General features: G+C 47.5%; 1 protein-coding gene across 1 annotated transcript in view; it reads left to right on the top strand.

Annotated features, from left to right (window-relative positions):
- Positions 1 to 19,336, top strand: part of SPOCK1 (SPARC (osteonectin), cwcv and kazal like domains proteoglycan 1) — a 500,524-nt gene extending 481,188 nt beyond the window's left edge. Inside the window, exons 7-11 of the mRNA XM_059698456.1 lie at positions 1,814 to 1,930; positions 5,069 to 5,290; positions 10,527 to 10,589; positions 15,337 to 15,474; positions 16,059 to 19,336. Coding sequence (XP_059554439.1) covers positions 1,814 to 1,930; positions 5,069 to 5,290; positions 10,527 to 10,589; positions 15,337 to 15,474; positions 16,059 to 16,246 — 728 coding nt within the window. The 3' untranslated portion in view covers positions 16,247 to 19,336. The remainder of the gene's footprint in view (positions 1 to 1,813; positions 1,931 to 5,068; positions 5,291 to 10,526; positions 10,590 to 15,336; positions 15,475 to 16,058) is intronic.
- Positions 19,337 to 19,567: the final 231 nt, after the last annotated feature.

Genomic DNA, 19,567 nt, shown 5'->3' with positions numbered 1-19,567 from the left:
AATTTATTGGGGTGACATTGAAGTGTACGACTCAACAAAACATCATCTGCACACTGCATCATGCACCCACTGCCCCAAGCAAAGCCTCTTTCAGTCCCCACTTCCCCCCTTTGCCTTCCTCCACCTCCATCTCACCCCCTTTTCCTCGGCTATCACACTGTTGTCTGTCTGTGTGTTATGTATCTACATGTTTGTTTTTGCTCAGTTCCTTCCCTTCTTCCTTCCAGTCCCCCAAGCCCCTCCACTCTGACAGCTGCCCGTCTGCTCCCTGTGTCCCTAAGGCAGTGTCTTGAGGTCATGAACAAGCTGGGTCTGAACAGTGGCCACTCCCACTCCATGCTTTGCAGGGTTTGGATCTGGATCCCAGCTGGAATGAAGGCGGCACCCATGAAGGCAGGGCTGAGCCTGCAGAGCCCAGCCTGGGTCTGCTCACCTGCCCTCAAGTGGAGGTTGGGGGACCTTTCCGGCCCCGGGTCTGCAAGTCTGCCTCTGTGCTCCACCAAGCCCGGGCTAGGGAAAGACGGCTTGCCTGGAAGAATGAGGAGAGGCTCTGGATGATGTTCTTTTCTTCTGGTGGGGATTCATCCTGCTGTTTGTGAGGCAAATGGGGGCTCATACCTCAACCCTGTGCGAGCCTGCACCCGCCGAAGGGGGATGGAGCTTGGCCAGACATCTGCGCATTGATCGCTGGCCCATGCTTTCCAGCGGAGCCTGGGTGTCCGCTGGCCTCTGTGTGCGATAGATTCCAGCTTTAATCCGCATCCTGTCAGCACCTGGAGACGTTGGGAACTGGGCCCTGTGTTGTAACATTGCTCCTGTTTGGCTTCTTCACAGCCTGTCTCCTGGACTTGAGAATTTGGGGGACATGATAGTTGTAGGGTTCACTTCTTCATCCCTTCTTACTTATTGGGATTTTGGTCCCTGAAGTCTCTGTCTCTATCCTTTCAGATGCTAAAGGTCACTAATTCCCTTGCACATTTTTCTGCATCTTGGTAGCAGCTCACTGCCTGGACCCTTTACCAGGATTCTCCATAACCAGAATTAGGGTAACATCAGGGACCCAGGGAACGTCGGCTCCCTTCTCTGCACCGTGGTCCCTCCTTTGGGATTTCTTCCCTCCAGCTTTATCTCAGCTCTCCACGCGACCTTCAGTACCTGCACCCCTACCATCCATCCATCCATCCATCCAGATCCTCCTCTTGTTCTCAGAAAGAGGACTCCTTGGCCCGTCACTGTGTCCTCCCAGATGAGCTGGAGAGTTGCAGGTGGGCTCCAACAGAAGGGCCTCTTCCATGCAGAAGGCAGCCATGTGTCTATGGGGGAAAGTGAAGGCGGTCTGTCAAAGGCTAGCAAAACAACCACAACCACAAACCCAAACCTTGGGCGAACACGAAACAGAGCCTGCTGTTCCTGCACCTTCTGGTGCCCAGGCAGCCTCTCCCTGAGAGCATAGCTCGTCCTGAGCATCCGGCTCTTGGCCTGAGCTTAGTGGGACGTGATCTTCCTGGCAACCTGCAAGAGCCGATGTTACGGGTCAGCAGAGGCACCTGTGATGGGCTTTGAGGCGGTGCACACCGCGAGCCCGCCACGGCTTGGGAGTCCAGGCTCCATCATATACCTGTGGTCGCAGCACCTTTGCGGGGGGGGGGGGGGGGGGGCGGGGGGGGTGTAATCAGAGTGGGGGGGGGAGTTCTGTTGTGGCTGGAGGGGAGTTTTCTTGGGCCCGGCTTAGTTGGTGGCACCCCACGGTGAGGACACAGCGCTAAGGAGGGGAAAGCCCACGCCGCACTGACCCCCCTTTGCTTTTCCCCAGCCTGCACGGACAAGGAGTTGAGGAACCTCGCTTCCCGGCTGAAAGACTGGTTCGGAGCCCTTCATGAGGATGCCAACAGGGTCATCAAGCCCACCAGCTCCGACGCGGCCCAAGGCAGTAAGACCACATCCTCTGGCTAATTTATTTCATTTCAAACACCACATTTCCTCAGCAGACATTGTTGAATTAGCAATAATAGCATTTTGGGGTGAACAAAGATACTCTACATTAAATATTCATGCTGACTTAAAATATGTCCCAATTTCAGAAATATTCAAATATAGTGGAGGGAAAAATGCCTTAGGATCTAGACAATACAATGGTCATACGTACTTTGGATCCATAGTTGGGAATCTGCATTTACAGAGTAACTTAAGTGTGGTTGCAAAATTATCATACATTTAGTATACACATTTGGGGAAATAGATAAAATATATATAAAAATGCAAAAAAAATCTATAAACCCATTATTTTAACAACTGTTAGGCATGTTGTGGTATATACATTTTCCTTGTCATATAGGGAAAAAAATGTGTGTGTATATATATCACACTTTGCAGCCTGTTGTATGACCTTTTATCATTTAGCAACATACTGTGGCTACCTTTCTATGTTGTTGAGTAGGATCCTGCTTGTAAGCTACAGAGAATCCCAATTTATGGATGTCACATAATTGATGTCGACCTTTATTCTGGAGCCCTGAAGTTGTTCTAATGTTCAGCTCTTTTAAACAACGTTGTAGCAAACACCTTTGACCATCTGTCTCAGTGGACACGAGACTGCATTCCGTTCCCACAGACACTCCCAGGCAGGGCCTCCTCATAGACTGAAGGGAACACTCAGAACCGGTCCTCACATTTGTACTTCATCAGAGTCTCTCGATGATGCCTTCTCCACACGTGGCCGGCAGCACAGAGGGGGTTAGTCAACAATGCAGTTAGTCCAGGACAAGGAACTTTGGAACTGTTGGGATCCAGTTAACCAGCATCAGGTCTTCAGCCAAAAGGAGAATGGTCCCCTTAATTCTTGGTTATTCTTTGCTGCTCAGAGCCATAGATACTGGTAGGGAACATTGGTGTGGGGGACACTTCTTCCACTAATTTGGACCTTCCTGGAATCTAAGTGTCCACAGAGAGGTGGTGTCTGGCGAAGGGGAAGTAGGTGTGTTTTTGTGTGTTTTTATTCCCGCTGGGGGCTTCCTTGGGTGTGTGGACAGGTAATCTGGTCTGGAGCAGCTTTCCCCTGGGTCCCTCCCAGAACACTTTGCTGTGCAGAGAGCTGCTCCTTGCCACCCCCGTCCCGGGGATCCTCTGCAGACACCGGGAGCCCGGGCAAGAGCCGCCCTGGCTGGAAGCTAATCGAGTCCTGAAGGGGCCTCTGGTTTGATGGCCCAGAGCAGCTGGAGTGAGGGGAGCAGAGGGGGGTGTGGCATGGAGGCCGAAGAGGCGGAGACCGAAGCCAGGGAACCCCAGACATCCCACATGCTTGGGCCCAGTTAGAAGGGCTGCTCTGTCCCCCCACCCCACCCCTAGATATCAGATGCAGGCACTTCTTTTCCAGAACCTTCCAACTAGGTGGGAAGTGGGCTTGGCCCTTCTGGGCACTTCTCTTTGGTGGGCAGTCAGCAGTAAACGCCTCTTTCCCAGGTACTAAATCTTAATATCCTATGAGATTGATGCATAAAGTATTGTAGACAGCAAGTGTGGAGCCAGTTAGCGTTGAGGTAAATTCTCTTCCTGACGTGGCGGTCCCAGGGGTAACCATCAGCCAAATGAGAGGCCACACGGTGTCCCCCAGTCTCTGTCCTTGAAAAGATGTGCTCAGATGTGTCCTAAGACAGCAGAAGGAATACATATAAAAATGGAAAGGTTTTTGTGTTTTGGGCGGTAAACTTTGCTGTAGCTAGAAAACTTCTCTCAACAAATAGTTTTATTGAGCACTTACTATGCGCCTGACCTAGCTCAGGCTCGGAGCAATGGGGGAAGCACTGGTTCTAGCAGAGTGCGGTGGGGGGGTTGGGGGGGTGGAGAGCCCTGTATCCATTCACTGGCTCCCGGAAGTGGAGACCCTTTGGTATAAACAGTGCTTTAAAAAGGTGGGCGTATTCTGCTCTTACATCCTACTGACTAAGCAGGGTTCCTGGTCTGTACATAGAAGCCCAGTGACCAGGATGTGGGGAGGCTTATCAACCTCATCAGGCCCCTTCGCTAACGCCACTGTGTTCCTCCACTGCCCATCCCCCAACAGGGCCCTCGCCACTGGATGTCCTCGGGACAGAAGGGCCGTGCATCCCGCCGGGCAGAGGCAGCCCGGGAGAGGATGGACTGAGACTGTGGACTCAGGGCAGGGCCTCCTGGGCTCGAATCCCAGCCCCACAGTTGTATGACCTTGAGCTTTTATTTTTCCATCTGTCAGTGGAGAGGATTCAGCATCATTTCGTAGAACCAGTACAGGGCTCCTTAAGTCAGACGAAAGTGGACCTTTGTCATCCGTTTTCTGGGAAGATAAAGCCAGTCCTAGAAATCCAGCTTGTGGTATAACGTGAAGTCACGAGTGCTTTTGGTCTGAAAGAAAGTTAGGTTTGGGACATGCCCTCTCTGGGGCTTGGCTACGGCAGACTCGGTGTCCCAAATGGTGAGCAAAGGGTTTTTATGTGGGTGCATGCAGTTTCCATTGTGGCCACAAGTATTTCTTTAAGAAAGCGAACCCTCCTCCGCCAGGGAAATAAGAAACTCTTGTCGGAGTCAGTTTGGGTTCCATCTCATGTGCCCCTTGAGGGGAGAGCAGAGGCACCGAGGCGGCCGCTGGTGCCGTGCCCGTGCCCGTGAGGCCGCTTCGGAAGGTCAGCAGTGCGGGACTGTGCCATCTTACTGCCGTCCTTTCACAATAGTTTCCCCAAATCTCAAAGCGTGGTTTGCAGTACTGTTATTAGTTCTCTTACTCACCCTGTGTGTACTCTTCTTTCGGGCATACCCCTGTTTAAGTAAGTCTTGTAAAAGAAAACCCATACTTACAGTACAGATAAGTAAGCATTGGGGATTTGTGCCCCTTAAACATATTTTCCTTAGATGCTAACTTCTGGTTTTGTGCATTTTAAATTGTTTCACTTAAGGCCCCCCTACCCCCCCCCCACCATATTCCAGCAGAGTGTCACTGAGACCCCCCCTGGGGGCGCAGCCTCAGGAAGGAGGGGGTCGGGACGGGCGCTGGGCTCCTCCCGGGACAGGACATCCAGGCCGTGCCTTCCCTCCACAGGGTTTGACACCAGCATCCTGCCCATCTGCAAGGACTCCCTGGGCTGGATGTTCAATAAGTTGGACATGAACTATGACCTCCTGCTCGACCACTCAGAGATCAATGCCATCTACCTGGACAAGTACGAGCCCTGTATCAAGCCTCTCTTCAACTCTTGTGACTCCTTCAAGGACGGCAAGCTCTCTAACAACGAGTGGTGCTACTGCTTCCAGAAGCCTGGAGGTAAGGCAGGAGGGAGGCTGGCCGAGCCCAGGGCAGCCATGCGAGCAGAACTACACTGGGGAGGCAGAGATTAGCAGGAAGAAGGACTTGGCTAGAGAATAAAGCCTCCAGCCCATTAAAGGCTCTTTTTTCTCATTTTCTATTTTTATCATGGTATTTTAGAAAACCCTAGAGCATAATCAAGGAGTCAATTTCGAATTTTCCTCTTAATTATATTGTGCCTCAGCCTTTTCACCTGTAAAATGGGTGTGGAAACCTTTGCGACATAATTCCCAAGATAACTGTGGGAAATTCCCACTGTCACATGAATTCCTATGTTCCCCTTAGAAAGATTTATACTGAGTATCTTAGACAAGGATATTGTGGTTATAAATAAACTCTGGCTAACTGAAGAAATAAAGAAGGCAAACTTTGAGGAAGACGTGGACAGAACACAGGGGTATCTCATGTAACACGTCAGGAGAGCGAGCCTGCACTTGTGCAGATGAGGGACCAGAGGGCAGCTCAGGGATCCAGCAGGAGCTGTGAGACTCCCTGAGTGGTCTCAGGTCTGGCTTTATTTCTCTCTGTCTCAGCTTCCTGGGTGGGCGGGCGGGGTGGGCAGCACGGGGTGCTGCCCAGGCCTGGTGGTCCACAGCTCACAGGACTAGCAGAAACTCGCTTCCAATCCCAAGCCCAGAGAAGTCTGGCCCAGCTTAGGTCAGGTCTCCAGGATAACAGAATAACATACTATACGCATGGCTGTCCGAACCAACCCTGGGAAAGGAAGGGTATGATCATTAAGGCATTTAAATTGTATATGTGTTGCCCTGGCCAGTGTGGCTCGGTTGGTTGGGTGTTGTCCGGAGCACAGAGGGAGTGCCGCTTTGATTCTCAGTCACAGCACATGCTGGGGCTGCGGGCTCCGTGAGTGGTGGGAAATCAATGGAAATGTTTTTTTTTTAATTGTGTATGTTTGTGTGAATGCACAAACAGTACACATACAGCAGAAACTATAGGTAGGCATCACAGAAGAGCACTCAGTGAGAGGTACATACGTATGTTTATAGGATTATATGATACATTCCTAAAAAACAGAATTACTGGTCAAAAGGACATGCACATTTTTAAGTTTGAGCAGTTTCCAATTTGCTCTCCAAAGAGGGCAATTTTTACTCTCATGAAAAACTCTACAAGAATACCTCTTGGCCCAGGTTCTTGCCAAACCATGTGATCATCCTAGACTCCATTTCATCTCCCTTGTTATGACTTAGGTTGAACCTCTTTATGATTGTTTGAGACACTCTTCCGTTTCCTTGAAATGCCTAGTATTTTTCTATTGGGTTCTTGTGGGTGTTTGTTTGTTTTTAGTAGGAATTATTCCTAAGGATATTAGGACTGTTGTAGTCATATGTATTGCAAATGGTTTTTCCCAACTTCGGCTGTATTTTAGCTAGGGAGAAATGTTACATTTTAAGATAGATTTCTCCATCTTTTATTTATGGCCTCTTAGCAGCCATAAAGCTTACATTATTAAACTTAGGAAGTCAGTTCCCACTTTAAGATAGTAACGCCGTTCTCTTGTGTGTTTTCTTCACTACCGTTGGGATTCTTTGTGTGCATGTTTGTTGAAATCTGGTATCCCTTTAGACTTTTTGGTGGACAGTCAAGTGGGTCCCAGCCCCCATCCTCCCTTCCACCCATCAGAAAACGGGTGTCCAGTGGCTCTACCGACATTTATTGACGAACCCATCTTTCTCTTCCGATTTGAAAGGCTTCCTCTAGCATAGAAAACTCCTATGTGTATATCTATCTATTCTGTCCTATTAACTGAACTATACATTAGTTAGTTCTCAACTTTAAATTACATTGGTTTTACAGTGCATTTTAATATCCAGTGGGGCCAACCTCCGCTGCCATTGACCCCTTTTCAGAACTTTTCTGGATATTCGCATATGTTTGGAGCTTTAGAATCAGTTTATTCAATAAGAAAGTTCTTACTGGTTTCTTTTCAGAATCAGGCACATCATATATTAATGTAGGGAGAACTGAGAGCTCTAGAACTGAATCATTCTGCCCACGAACAGGATCTATGGACCAGGGCGGTTACCAGTTCTGTTCTCACAAACATTCTACTTTCTTGTGTTTGTTATTTCTCATTATATTGCCTCGCCGGTGGTTGTTTCAATATTAATTTGTTCTCAGCCACCTTACTAAATTCTCATTTTGTGTAAGTGGTTTTTCTGGTTGGTTTCCTTGGATGTTTCAGCTGTGCAGTCAAACCATCTGCAAATAGTGCTGATTTTCTGTCTTCCTTCTCAATTTCCATACCTCATTTCTTTCTCTTTTCTAATCACATCTGCTGTACTTCCAAATTGATGTTAAATAATAGCCATGTTTTTTACTTCAATAGCAATGCTTGCAGCGGTTCAGCGTGAAGCTTAGTGACAGATTTGGGCCTGAGTTCCTACCAAGTCATGCGGCCGTAGCCAGGGTTCAGGTTCAGCTTGGTGAGCGCAGCCTCCACGCTTCCCCTGGACCTGCAGTGTCAGGGCGGGGCCGCAGCAGGACCCACACCTGCGCAGGGTGAGTTGACAAGGTGATTTGTGGGAGTTCTTTTTTGTGTGGTTCTCCCTTTTTCTTAAGGAAGTTACTTTCTTTTTTGTTAGGTCCCTACCATCTCTGTCCCTGACCCAGAACCAGTTCTAGGGTTTTCATTTTCCTTCCACATTTCATTATTATGTACTTGAGGCTAAATTTTTTTTCAAAGATTTTCCTGGTCTGTAGACCTTCCGTATCAATGTCTGGTGTTTCCATTATGGCTAATTTGTAGATAGTTCTACAATGAAGGATCACAGTGCCTCTTTGGCCCAAGACAATTGTTAGAGCCACTTTTAAGCTTTTCATGTGGTAGGATTATTTGTTCACTGGTCTTGATATTATTCTCTTTAGTTTTATTACTGAGTTTAAGTTTTAGACTTTTTCCCCAAAACAATTCTCATGGGGAATGTATTCTTTGAATTAGTCCATGTGAAAATTGTTTTTGTGTATAAGACACTAAGCATCAACTTCCTGGAGTTACAGTTTCTTTTCTTGATACCTTGTTAAAACATTCTCCTAGCACTGGGTATAAGTGCAGAATAATGGGAACCCATACCAGTTGTTTTCCCTTTTACGGGTGGTAGAACCATTTTGCCCGGAAGCCAAAGGATTCTTTTCCCTGAAGGGCCCAGGTTTCCTAGGACATGTCTCGGTTTCTCTCCGTCCACATCACTCACCTGAGCGATGCTGTGTTCCGCTGATCACCCTCTTCTCGGGAGGCCTGGTTGCAGGTGGACGCTGCGCATCACCCCTGGAGCTTCAGACAGAGCCTTTGTTTCTCTCATTGCTTGTTGTCCTCTTTCTCTGTCACTTTCATCCTTGACCCTTTGTATCTGTGCATTAAACCCTAGCCTTACAGCCTCCTTTCCGTGAGAACCCCTGCCCACAGAGGGAGATCTGGGTTTCGACTTTCACCGGCTCAGCAGCAAACCTGTTCTGTGGCGACTCTTCACCTGGAGTTTTGTCCTTTCCTCTGTTTCCTGCAGCGATGTTTAGCAGGTCTCAGTCCGATTTATTTTTCCTTACCTTTCAGTAAGTAGAATTTTTAAAATCACTGCCGCACAATTTGAGGGAGAAGCCTTACCGTGTGAATCCTGTTTCAAGGACACTGTCTGAGATGGTGGATCTTCCTGCTTCTCTCCAGGGCAGTCTTCCAGGGCCCACGGCTGCTGCTCCGTCCTGCTCGTCACAGAGAGGAGCAGTCCATTTGCTGAGCGCCTTACATGGTTGTTGTAAAAATTAAACTAATGAAGATGCAAAGTTCTAGGACATTGACTGGTACATTCTAAGAATTCAGTAAATGTTCCTTATTTATCACAGTAAACACCAATTTTAATCATCACAGATGGAATTTGTTTTCCCCTTTCTTGGTTGTTTTCTGTTGGTATCTTAAACCCAGAAGTAAACACAATGTATTTTAAAGCCAGTTTCTCTCAGGGAACAACCAGAGGCCTGGTGGTGCTGTGGGACCCGCAGGGGGATAGATGGGACCAGGTGCTATCCAGACCCCACACCTGCACTAGAGGTAGTCCAGGTCCCTGGGGAGTAGAGCACCTCTGTCTGTGCCCAGAGGACCATAAGGACCTGCACAGGTGAGTCCTGGGAAGTCTTACGAACTAGGGAGGTCGCCTTTCTTTGGGCTTAAATGGAAGAAAGTTCTCTAGGGAGTAAAAGAGTGTGACACCCTTCTATATGCCCTGCTTAGCTATGTGGCTCCCTCATGGAGAACTGACGGTTCTGTGCTTGCTCATAACAGCCTATCCATACTAATAAAAGGGTAATATGCTAACTAGACCAGAAGTCCCTCTGGACAAAGCCACGGTGGCAGGGGACAAGGCAGAGGTGGTTAGGAGGATCAGGCCGGCAGGGGAGAGAACTTAGGGGCAACCAGGCAGGCAGAGCGGTTAGGGGCAATCAGGCAGGCAGGCAGGTGAGCCGTTAGGAGCCAGCGGTCCTGGATTGGGAGAGGGATGTCCGATTGCCAGTTTAGGACCCATCCAACTTGGGCCTAAACCAGCAGTCAGACATCCCCTGAGGGGTCCCCCCCACACACACACACACATGAATTTTGTGCACTGGGCCTCTAGTATTTTATAATTGAGGCTCAGAGACTGATACACGTGCCCAAAGCACTCCGCTGAAAGTTACGCTCACTGTCTCTCTGGATGGCTTGTGCATCCTCCTAACTGTCCTGCGAGGCCTGTTGTACTCTCCTGGGTAGTAAGCCATGAGGTCCAGTCTCCCCCGCTTCCTCTCCACAGCACGACCCCGCATCGGTGCAGTGTCTGTCCCCTTCCCTCTGGTTAGCTGGTCTGTGGATTCTGAACACATGCCCACTAGGAAGCGTCAGTCCTCAGCTCATTATTGACTTCCCTATGGAAAGTCTGTTAGCAAATGACCTCTTAGACACCTGGTATTTGCTTGAGATGGTGGTGGGAAGAAAATTTCTGGTCAAGGAGCCCCCAAGTACTATTTTAAGTACCTCATGGTATGAGTTTTGTATTTTTAATTAGTAACACTCTGGCCTGGATTTGTTTTGCTTCGTAGTAACAGCAGGTGCAGTAACCCACTCCCAGGTGTGCCGCTGTCTGTGTTTCCTGTCAGGAGGAAGGCAGTCACTAGGGATGGTCCCTGACTTACATACGCTCTGTTGCAGGTCTCCCTTGCCAGAATGAAGTGAGCAGGATTCAGAAGCTGAGCAAGGGGAAAAGCCTGCTGGGTAAGTACAGTTTCTTGCCACTCATTTCAACAACCAATTAGAGCAACGTGTCTCTTGCAGTGATATTGAGCACAGCAATGGTTATTCAGTTAGGGACCCGCGTTTCATGAAGGAAATGCCTCACCGTACCCCGTACAGGTCTCTCCCAGGCAGCTGGTACTCGGCCACCATCAGCTGGGCCCAGCATGAGGGCCGGTGAATCGGCTGAGAACTAGCGAGAGGAGAGGCCAGGCTGGTGGGCAAGCCTGCCAGGGCTGGAGTCCCTCCCCTCGCCTTGGGCTCCAGGGAATCTCTGCTTTTTCTTCTTTCAAGCACAGCCCTTGAAGGGAGCTCTCAAGTGTTCCTTCCAGCTCTAAAACGATAGAACTTCCTGTATTCCCCAGATCAAGCTCTCCATTCAAGGAGGAGATGAGCCATCCCCGCTCCTAGGACTATCAGATAGGACTCAAGGACGTGCATATACATGAGCATATTTCTTTCCCACGCTCACGTGATCCCTGGAAAAGAAGTGTAAGGTGTCTGCTTCTCTTTCCTTTGTCCGAATGATAAGGTGGAAGCAGGTGGGTTGTGTGATTTCCCAGATGTGCAGGTCTGGCCGAGGCAGGCCTGCTGCAGCACGCACTCCCTCTGGCTCCACGCCAGCCCTGAAAGGGTGGGCACACCTCATTGTTTGTTGGAAAACAGGAGTAAGCATTGCTTTCCTTTTTTTAAAAGCAACTGACCAGCTGCAGCAATAACTCAGGATTATTCTTATTAAGCATTCAGGGGCAGCGTGTTCCCTAAGCAGCTTACCATTTCAGAGGTTTATTTACCTGATGGAAATGGGCAGGTTTTTCACAGATTGTTGATGAGGCTCTCTGTGAACTCTGGCGGTTTCTCCTCCTGACACCTCAGAGTACACACTCCTCCCTCCCACTTTTGAAAATTACTTATTTCACTGCTTGCCTCAAACTCTGCACACCAGACTCTCCAGAGTTGGGAATTCGACCTGTCTGGTCCTAGGTTCTTCTCCCATGTACGCACAGGAGGGCCTCTTTCTGGCCCGAAGGACAAGTGGAGAAACCCCTGCCCCCCACAGGCCTTCCCGTGGGACCTGTGCTTACTGACCTGATTCCTCCATGTGGCAGGTCACTTGCGGCTGAGTGATGTGCCCAACACCCACAGGTAGTTATAGAGCTAGAATAACGCTGTTTTTAAAGTAGGTGTTTCCATTGGGTGTGGATATCTCCTTACTGCTTCATTAATTCATAATGCATCAGTCATAAGACGTGGTCTGAGATAACATGTTGCATCTTCCACTCTCCTAGCTCACATACTTGAAATGCCTACTTCTCCCTGGACATGAGTCCAGCTAGGTTCAAAGCTTACTTTCTATCAGATCTCCCCACGCATGGAGATTACTCTGGCTGACTCATAGAAATACCACTTATCTGCTTACAATTTATTTTTCACATGATGAAATCTTCTAATATAATACATTGTATTCAGGGGCATTTCAATTTTTAAAAATAGACAAAACAAGCAACAACAAAATCTAATCCATTATAATCACTGCCATTATAATCCATTATAATTACTTAAAAGAGGGGTCATCCTGTCACACTGTAGGTGTAGAGCAGCACCTGCTTCCTGCCCCCCCGGGGCTCAGCCAGTGTTGTTTTGTTGGTTTATTGGCACCTGTTTTCCAACTGCAGCTCGAAGAGCAACCATGTTTCTCCAGCTCTCTGTTTGTCCTCCTTTGCACGTCCTATTTGAGCAACTGTGTATGAATCTCTCTGCATTTTGGTAACTGAAAGCATCTATTTTTTCTTCCCCCTGCTCCCTGAAGACTTGGGGTGCTGAGAGAGTCCCTCAGTTGGAGTGTGGGCACCGCCTCTCTGACTGCAGCATCAGCAGGCTTGCCTATCACATAGGGATGGTTTTCTGGGGGCCCTTGCCCATCCCTGATGCTGAGGAGCCAGCTGCATTGAGTGTTTACAGTAGTCCCTCCAGTCAGCTGGATCTGGGCTCAAACCCAGGTTCAAGTAGTAAGAATCTCTCCCTCTCTTGCCACACTTCTTTCTGGGGTCTATGTCATCAAGTACAAGGTAAGTTTAAAAAGGTACTTAGTCTAAAAAAATCAGAAATAAAACTAGGGAGTAGGAAACCACAATAGCGAGCGGAAGCCTGTCTTCACAGGGTTGACGCAGCCAGTCCACTCCCCATAGGAGACGAGCACAGTCATCAGACAGGCACCCTAAGAAAAACCAAAACTAAACCACCATGAAGATTATCTGCAGTTAAATAAGAATCAGCTTAGCAACGCTGACTGAAGAAATCACATCTCCAAGTGCTGAGAGGAAACCACTTGGAACCTGGAATGCCAGCTTACCCCACGAGCATGCTCAAGTGTGATGTCAGCGATGTGCCCAACCCCAGGCATACTGACTCTCACTCGGCTGATCAGCTCTGCAGAGGAGAAATAATCCCAGAGAAATTTAGCTGTGAGAAAAGACATGCAGCTAAACCTACATAAATATTCTATAAAATGTTTTGATAGCAAGCTGAACTTAAGATTTCAGTGTTGGTGGCAGTGAGAAAAAGTGGTAAAAATGTTAAATTTCTGATTTGTTCAGGAAGAAAACAAAACATAGATTAACTTTAGATCTTACAAGTAAAAATACGCTTCTCTGGGAAATTTAAGGCTAACAAGAATAACCTATAGAAGAAAATCATGGAATACACAAAATGTAATAATTTCAACACAAAGCACAAAAGGGGGAAATAAAAAATAGAAAACACAAAATAGAGTGGTAGAAATAAGAGCAAGCCTATCTGTAATAATAATAAATATGAATGGATCTAACTCAGACTATTGATTTGCATTTTTGAAAAGAGAGCTACATATAAAACACAGAAACTTGAAATTAAGATGGTAAAGACTCATTGTTATAGCATTGTTAAAACCTGACAGAAACAACCGCTTTGTTCGGAATTCTAAAAGTAAAGACAGTATCATCTTGCTGAAATGTGCCTTTTAATATGTGACATCATCAATTGGTATACCCATGACTAAAACAAAATTGCAAGGAGGAATTGTCATATTTATAAATAGAAACTTTAAATATAGCTCTCTCCTTAAAACTTACAGTTCAGGTAGGCAGAGAGAAGAAATGAATAGCATGATTAATTAGCATCCATATACATGTATTCCTTTACATCAGCATATAAATTAGTCTTTTCAAACACACATGAAATATTTGCCACAGATCATGCCAAAAAAGAAAACTCAACCAATCTCAGAAACCATCACAGACCAAATTCACTTGCCACAACCCAATAAAAGTAGAAGTCAAAAATGAGACTGTTAAAGCCCCATACATCTGGATTTTAAAAGTAAGTAATTACTCAAATGTGAAATACAGTATAAACTACAAAACATTTAGAACTGACTGAAAAGGAAGGCACTGTGTACCAAAATTGGAGGGAGGTAACCACAGTGAAACTTAAGAGGAATATTCATACCTTCAAATGTATTTATAAAAAACACAACTAACAAAACTTAAAAATCAGGAAGCTTTAGGAACACCACCACAAGCTGAAATGATCACAACTAAAGCAGAAAACAATGACGTAGACCAATGTTGCCAATATGAAAGGCCCAAATGCTACTGTGAATTTTGAAGTGGGATGTAACCTCAGCTATAGGAGAATACTGTAAACACAGTGGATCTGGGGTTGGGCCTAAGAATCTCTTTTCTGAGACATTTCCAGGTGATGTTGCAGCAGCCAGTCCTATGTGAACACTTCGAGAGCCACTGCTATCAACCAATTCATAACAATGATGAAAACCTACTTGAAATAGACATTATGATGACCATATCTGAGACAAAAAGAACCAGGAGACCCAACTGGATTAAGAAAACCATGAAATTAATTTAAATCAGAATGCTACTCATTACCCCAATATGCACCAGGCCCAAAATATTTTTATGAAAGAGGTCATTCTCATTTTACATAAAATGTCTAGAGTATGGAAAAAGAGAAAAATACCCTAATTTTATGAATTCATTAGTTTTATACCGAAATAGCAGAAACAAAATTAAATGCCTCTATCACACACTAACAACAAATGATCTGAAACAATAGTAAAGTTATCCCATTTACAGTAACATAAATAACAATAAAATACTTAAGAATAAATTTAACCAAGGAGATGAAAGAGCTCTATTCTGAAATCCATGAGATATTAATGAAAGAAAACAAAGCCATGGTAAAATCAAAAGGTATCTGGTGCTCTTTTTAATTATTAATTAGAAGAACTAATAATACTACCCAACACCATCTACCTATAGATTCAGTGCAGTCCCTATCAAGATTCCATTGGCATTTTTTACAGCTGAAAAAAACAAAACAATCCTAACATTTGTATGGAACCACAAAAAAACCCCAACAGCCAAAGCAATCCTGGAAAAAAGAGCAAAGCAGCAAGCATCACACTTCTGATTTCAAGTTACATTGTAAAGCTGTAGTAATCAAAACCAGGTGGCATAAAAATACACACATAGACCAATGGAACAGAACAGAATCAAGAGCCCAAAAATAAACCTGGAGCAAGTCCTAGGGCCCTGAATCTTGACTAAGTAATAACCAACCACCCGGTTCTCTCGTGCTAGCCCTGGAGTAAGTACCACGCCTGCCACGTGAGCCCTCTCCTGAGTCTCAGCCGGCAGTACCCCTGAGTGTCTCTCCCTCTCTGATCCCCCAGGAGCATTCATACCCCACTGTAACGAGGAGGGCTACTACAAAGCCACGCAATGCCACGGCAGCACGGGCCAGTGCTGGTGTGTAGACAAGTATGGGAACGAGCTGGCTGGCTCTAGGAAGCAGGGCGCTGTGAGCTGCGGTGAGTATCAGCCCACAGGGATCTCTGGTACCCATCGGTCCTTGCTGTGTTAGGATCTGAGTAGAAACATTTCAACAGGCGGCTGGTCTACAGTGAGCGGCACTACCCGTGAAGTTAGTCTCGGGTGGGAAATGGACAAGCTTGACGTAGCGAACCCCTTAGGCCCAATAGACATGAGTATAGCGGGGACCTGGACTCAGGGAGACAGAACAACCCTGAAATTGCATGAGACTATGCATAGCTTATTGTTTGAGTGGCCGGTACTCACTGTGGCCACTGGGCTGGAGAACAGTTTTTGACAGTCAGGACCCGTTGCCGGCCAAGAACACGTAGGTTGCCTTCACTTCTCAATCAGGATCATGAACCTCCCGAGAAGGTAGCAGCGTCTCGGGAATTCCGGGCTCCCACAGAACAAAGCTGGGGTCTGTGCTGTGTGGAGCAGCCCCAGCTGGGCAGGGATGCTCCACGTTGGAAAGGGAAGTGCCTGGGTCAGCCCTACAGTGAAGGCAGGTGCAGGGCGCCCCTGGCATGGCCATGAGTTCAATAGAAACTCACCTCAGCCTCTCCTCCTTCCACATGAGCAGAAGAGGAGCAAGAGACCTCAGGAGACTTCGGCAGCGGTGGCTCCGTGGTCCTGCTGGACGACCTGGAGGACGTGCGGGAGCTGGGGCCGAAGGACAAGCTGGGGAGGCTGCGGGCGCACACCCGGGCGACAGAGGACGACGAGGACGAGGACGACGACAAGGAGGACGAGGTCGGCTACATATGGTAGTGCCCACGGGGATGAGGACACGGCCGGCACAGACTGCAAGTCACTTCCTGTTCCTGCATTTGTATCTAAGACTCCGCGGCACCAAGGTCTCTCCTCCCTGCTGCTCTCCAGCCGACCTCCGATCCGGACGACTCCTGTTCCCAGAGCTTTCTGATTGCGCACACGGCTGTGTGGGAAGGAAGGTGTTGTTTTGTGTTTAGACGGGACTGGCTGCTGACTGAGAGCCTCCTTCCCTCCCATGAGACTTGTCCAACGAGCATGTGATTGACGTGGGATTCTGACGGTGGAGGGAGCCCTGCCCTCTCAACCTCAAGACCCTTTCTGACTCCCCACACCAGTGGTTGTGCAGCATGGTTCCCGCCTTACGGTGTCTAAGTGCTTTTCTTATGTCTTGTAGATGTCGTGGAAAACACACCACACTGTCCTTTATTCCCCTGCGCCCGCCGCCCCTGCTGTTTGTTGCTAAAAATTAATTACTCCCATCACTGTATCTGGCTTCCTACAAACAACGGCCTTAATTCAGTCAAGAATCCTTTTGGGCAACTGGTTTTCTTTATTAAAAATGGTGTCTGGACGCTTCTCTCTGTGTGTGTAAATATGTACACATGGACAGAGAGACCGTAAGCCAGGCTCACACCCACTCAGAAAACTGTTTGGCTGTCTATTAAAAATTCATTTGAAAACAATGACCAATTTGTCAGCCTGTCCAACCTGGATCACAATTCCGGAATAAAGTGTCTCCAAGTCCGTGTCTGCACTGACACTTGGCACTGGCAGCTGCAGGCGGAGGAGGTTCCTTCCCGGAGCCCCTTGGACTTGGATGGGCCCCTGTCTGCCGGAATCACTTGTCCTGCACGAGCCATGCGGCTCCATGTGGCAGCTTCACAAGCCATCTCTCTCATTCCACCCGAAGCCCCGGGCGCAGCGTCCTGTCTGCCCAGGGCCCCGCCTCCCCTGCCTACCAAGGGCTTTTCTCAGGCATGTCCACATGCCCCTGCTCGCCGACAGACAGTACACGTAATTCTTAGAAGAAAATTTGGGATTCTGAACTCCAGGTTTAGCTTTTGCCCCCAATTCCATCCACAAATCATGATGAGAGACACAGCAGTACAGGATCCCCCCCAGAGGCCGAGAAAGAGCTTCAGAGTAGCACATGGAAGTGAGGGTTGGACTTTTCAAGCGAGTCCTGTCTCCACACCCTCACCCACATCAGTGTCAAGGTCCTAAAGAAGAAAGCCCTTCACCATCTGTGCTTCTTTCCCTAAGTAAAATTTGGTGGGGTCGTCATTGCCGTGGTCTCCCCCGCAACCCCACCCCCGCCCCCGCCCCCGCCGGGCTGGCCCAGACTCCAGGATGAGTACCAAAGAGCAGTCTTCAACGTGGCCCATGTAGTTCCGTGCAGGCCCTTCGGCACCTATCCACCTGGCTGCCCCGCCAGCCACCCAGCAAGGCTCTCTACGCCACATTTGTTTTTCTTCCCTTCCCCATGAGCTCCAGCTAGTCGACAAAAAGACATAAACTCAGGCAAAAAAATGTATTCAGCCAAACCATGATCGCAGTGGCAGCTGACCAGCCGTCCACCCCAAAATGCCCATTTCTTTGTACTTTTCCCACCCACCTCAACTAGCCTTTTCCAACTTGGACCAAGCGGCATTAGTCTCAGATGGGAAGTGAACAAGCCTGATGTAGCGAATCCCTTAGGCCCGACAGATGCAATGATAGCCAGGACCCTCGGTCCTAGATGTAGGGAGGCTGCACACCAGCTCGGTATTCAGATCTCACCTCCCTGTCGATATTATTTTCCTAACTTGCACAAAACTTTGAGATCATAATATAGAAAGTGGGTGTTTAATTGCAGCTAAATTACAAGAGAGTATATAAAAGAAGACATTTAAAGAAATCTCAGTTTAGACCCTCAAAGAAAACCATTGTTACTGTCTCCTCCGAGCTTGGGACAATGCACGAGAGAAAAAATTAAAATCAACAAATTGATTTCCCTTAGAGGAACTAATTATCTTGTGACAAGTGTCAAATTAAAGATGACACTTAAAGCTCCTTGACATTAACTTAATGATGGAGAAGAGTGCTCAGGAGTCAGTTCCCAGGAAGGTGATGAGATGCTCATTTTCAGAGGCATTCCAAGAAGATATTTGATTCGTTAAAATATGAAATAAGAAGCCCTCCTACCAGGAGAGCCAGGACAGCGGAGCCCCATTAGCACCACTTCTCATGCCTCACGTTGGCATGGCAGCATTACATTCTTTAAAATATTTAATGATTTTTACTTGTGAAAAGCACTGAAGATTATATTTTTTAGTTACTTTAGCCTTAGAAGGAGAATTGTTGCGTCCTTTCTTTGGCAGGAGTCCTTTAGCTAGTGACAAGGTATCCATAAAAATTATTATAAAAATACTTCTGTGATCATCTAGTCTCTTGTTTGAGACAGGCATTGAATCCTCACTCATTTTTGGCAACTTCTTTGTTAATAGTTTTATTCTTATTCCATAAGTACTTCTCTTATTTAATACCATTTCCTTAGCATCCAACTTAAATCCCAGAGTTTTCTCCCATCACGCTTAGGTGTCTGCCACATCAATGTCTTTTTGTTTCCACAGATATTCTAGGCATGGAAACCCCTTCATACAGAACGTGAGGTTTTGGATCAGTTTCCCCTCTTTAGGCCCATGCCCCAGCCCAGCAGGGAATGACCATGCCTTGCCCAGGTCTGCCCTCTGCCTCTCCCAGGATTCCATTCTTTTGTTTTTACGTTGGCCACGCTGTACAGTAACATCCCAGAGCCCTTTCTACAGTGAGTGGTTTTGGTCTTTTTATACCTTTTTCTCAAAGTCGCTGATGTGTGTCCCTGTTCAGTGTGTAGCATTGTAATGAAAGCCACCAAATTCCAAGTGTCAGTTTGCTGTCCCTCTTGTAGGTGAAATAGTGATGTAGAAAACTAGTAAATTCTGAATGCTTTTCGACGTAGACTTATCTGGAATGTGAACATGACTCTTTGGTTAATAGTAACTGCTTAACTGTAGTCCCGAGTAGGTGCATTTCTGTCTGTCTCAGTAAATTTTAATTTGTCTGCAACATCTGCGTGTGTGTGCTCTGTTAGCTTGGATGTGAACACGCAGCGTGTCCACACGGGATCTCTGGGAAGTGTGGGCGGACGGGCAAGCCAACGCAGGCCCCTCTGTCCCAGCTTCTGGACAGGGAGCAAGGAGGACCTGCTGGTGGTCCTATCTGGCCTGCCCCTCTCAGCGCACCCGGCACCTCCAGCCCTGGCCCTCAATCTAAACCCCTGGTCGCCAAACAGTGGCC

Source organism: Myotis daubentonii, chromosome 5, assembly GCF_963259705.1.
Source record: "Myotis daubentonii chromosome 5, mMyoDau2.1, whole genome shotgun sequence".
Taxonomy (NCBI): domain Eukaryota; kingdom Metazoa; phylum Chordata; class Mammalia; order Chiroptera; family Vespertilionidae; genus Myotis; species Myotis daubentonii.
Note: the sequence above shows the minus strand (reverse complement) of the source record. Positions and strands in the feature narration are given on the sequence as shown.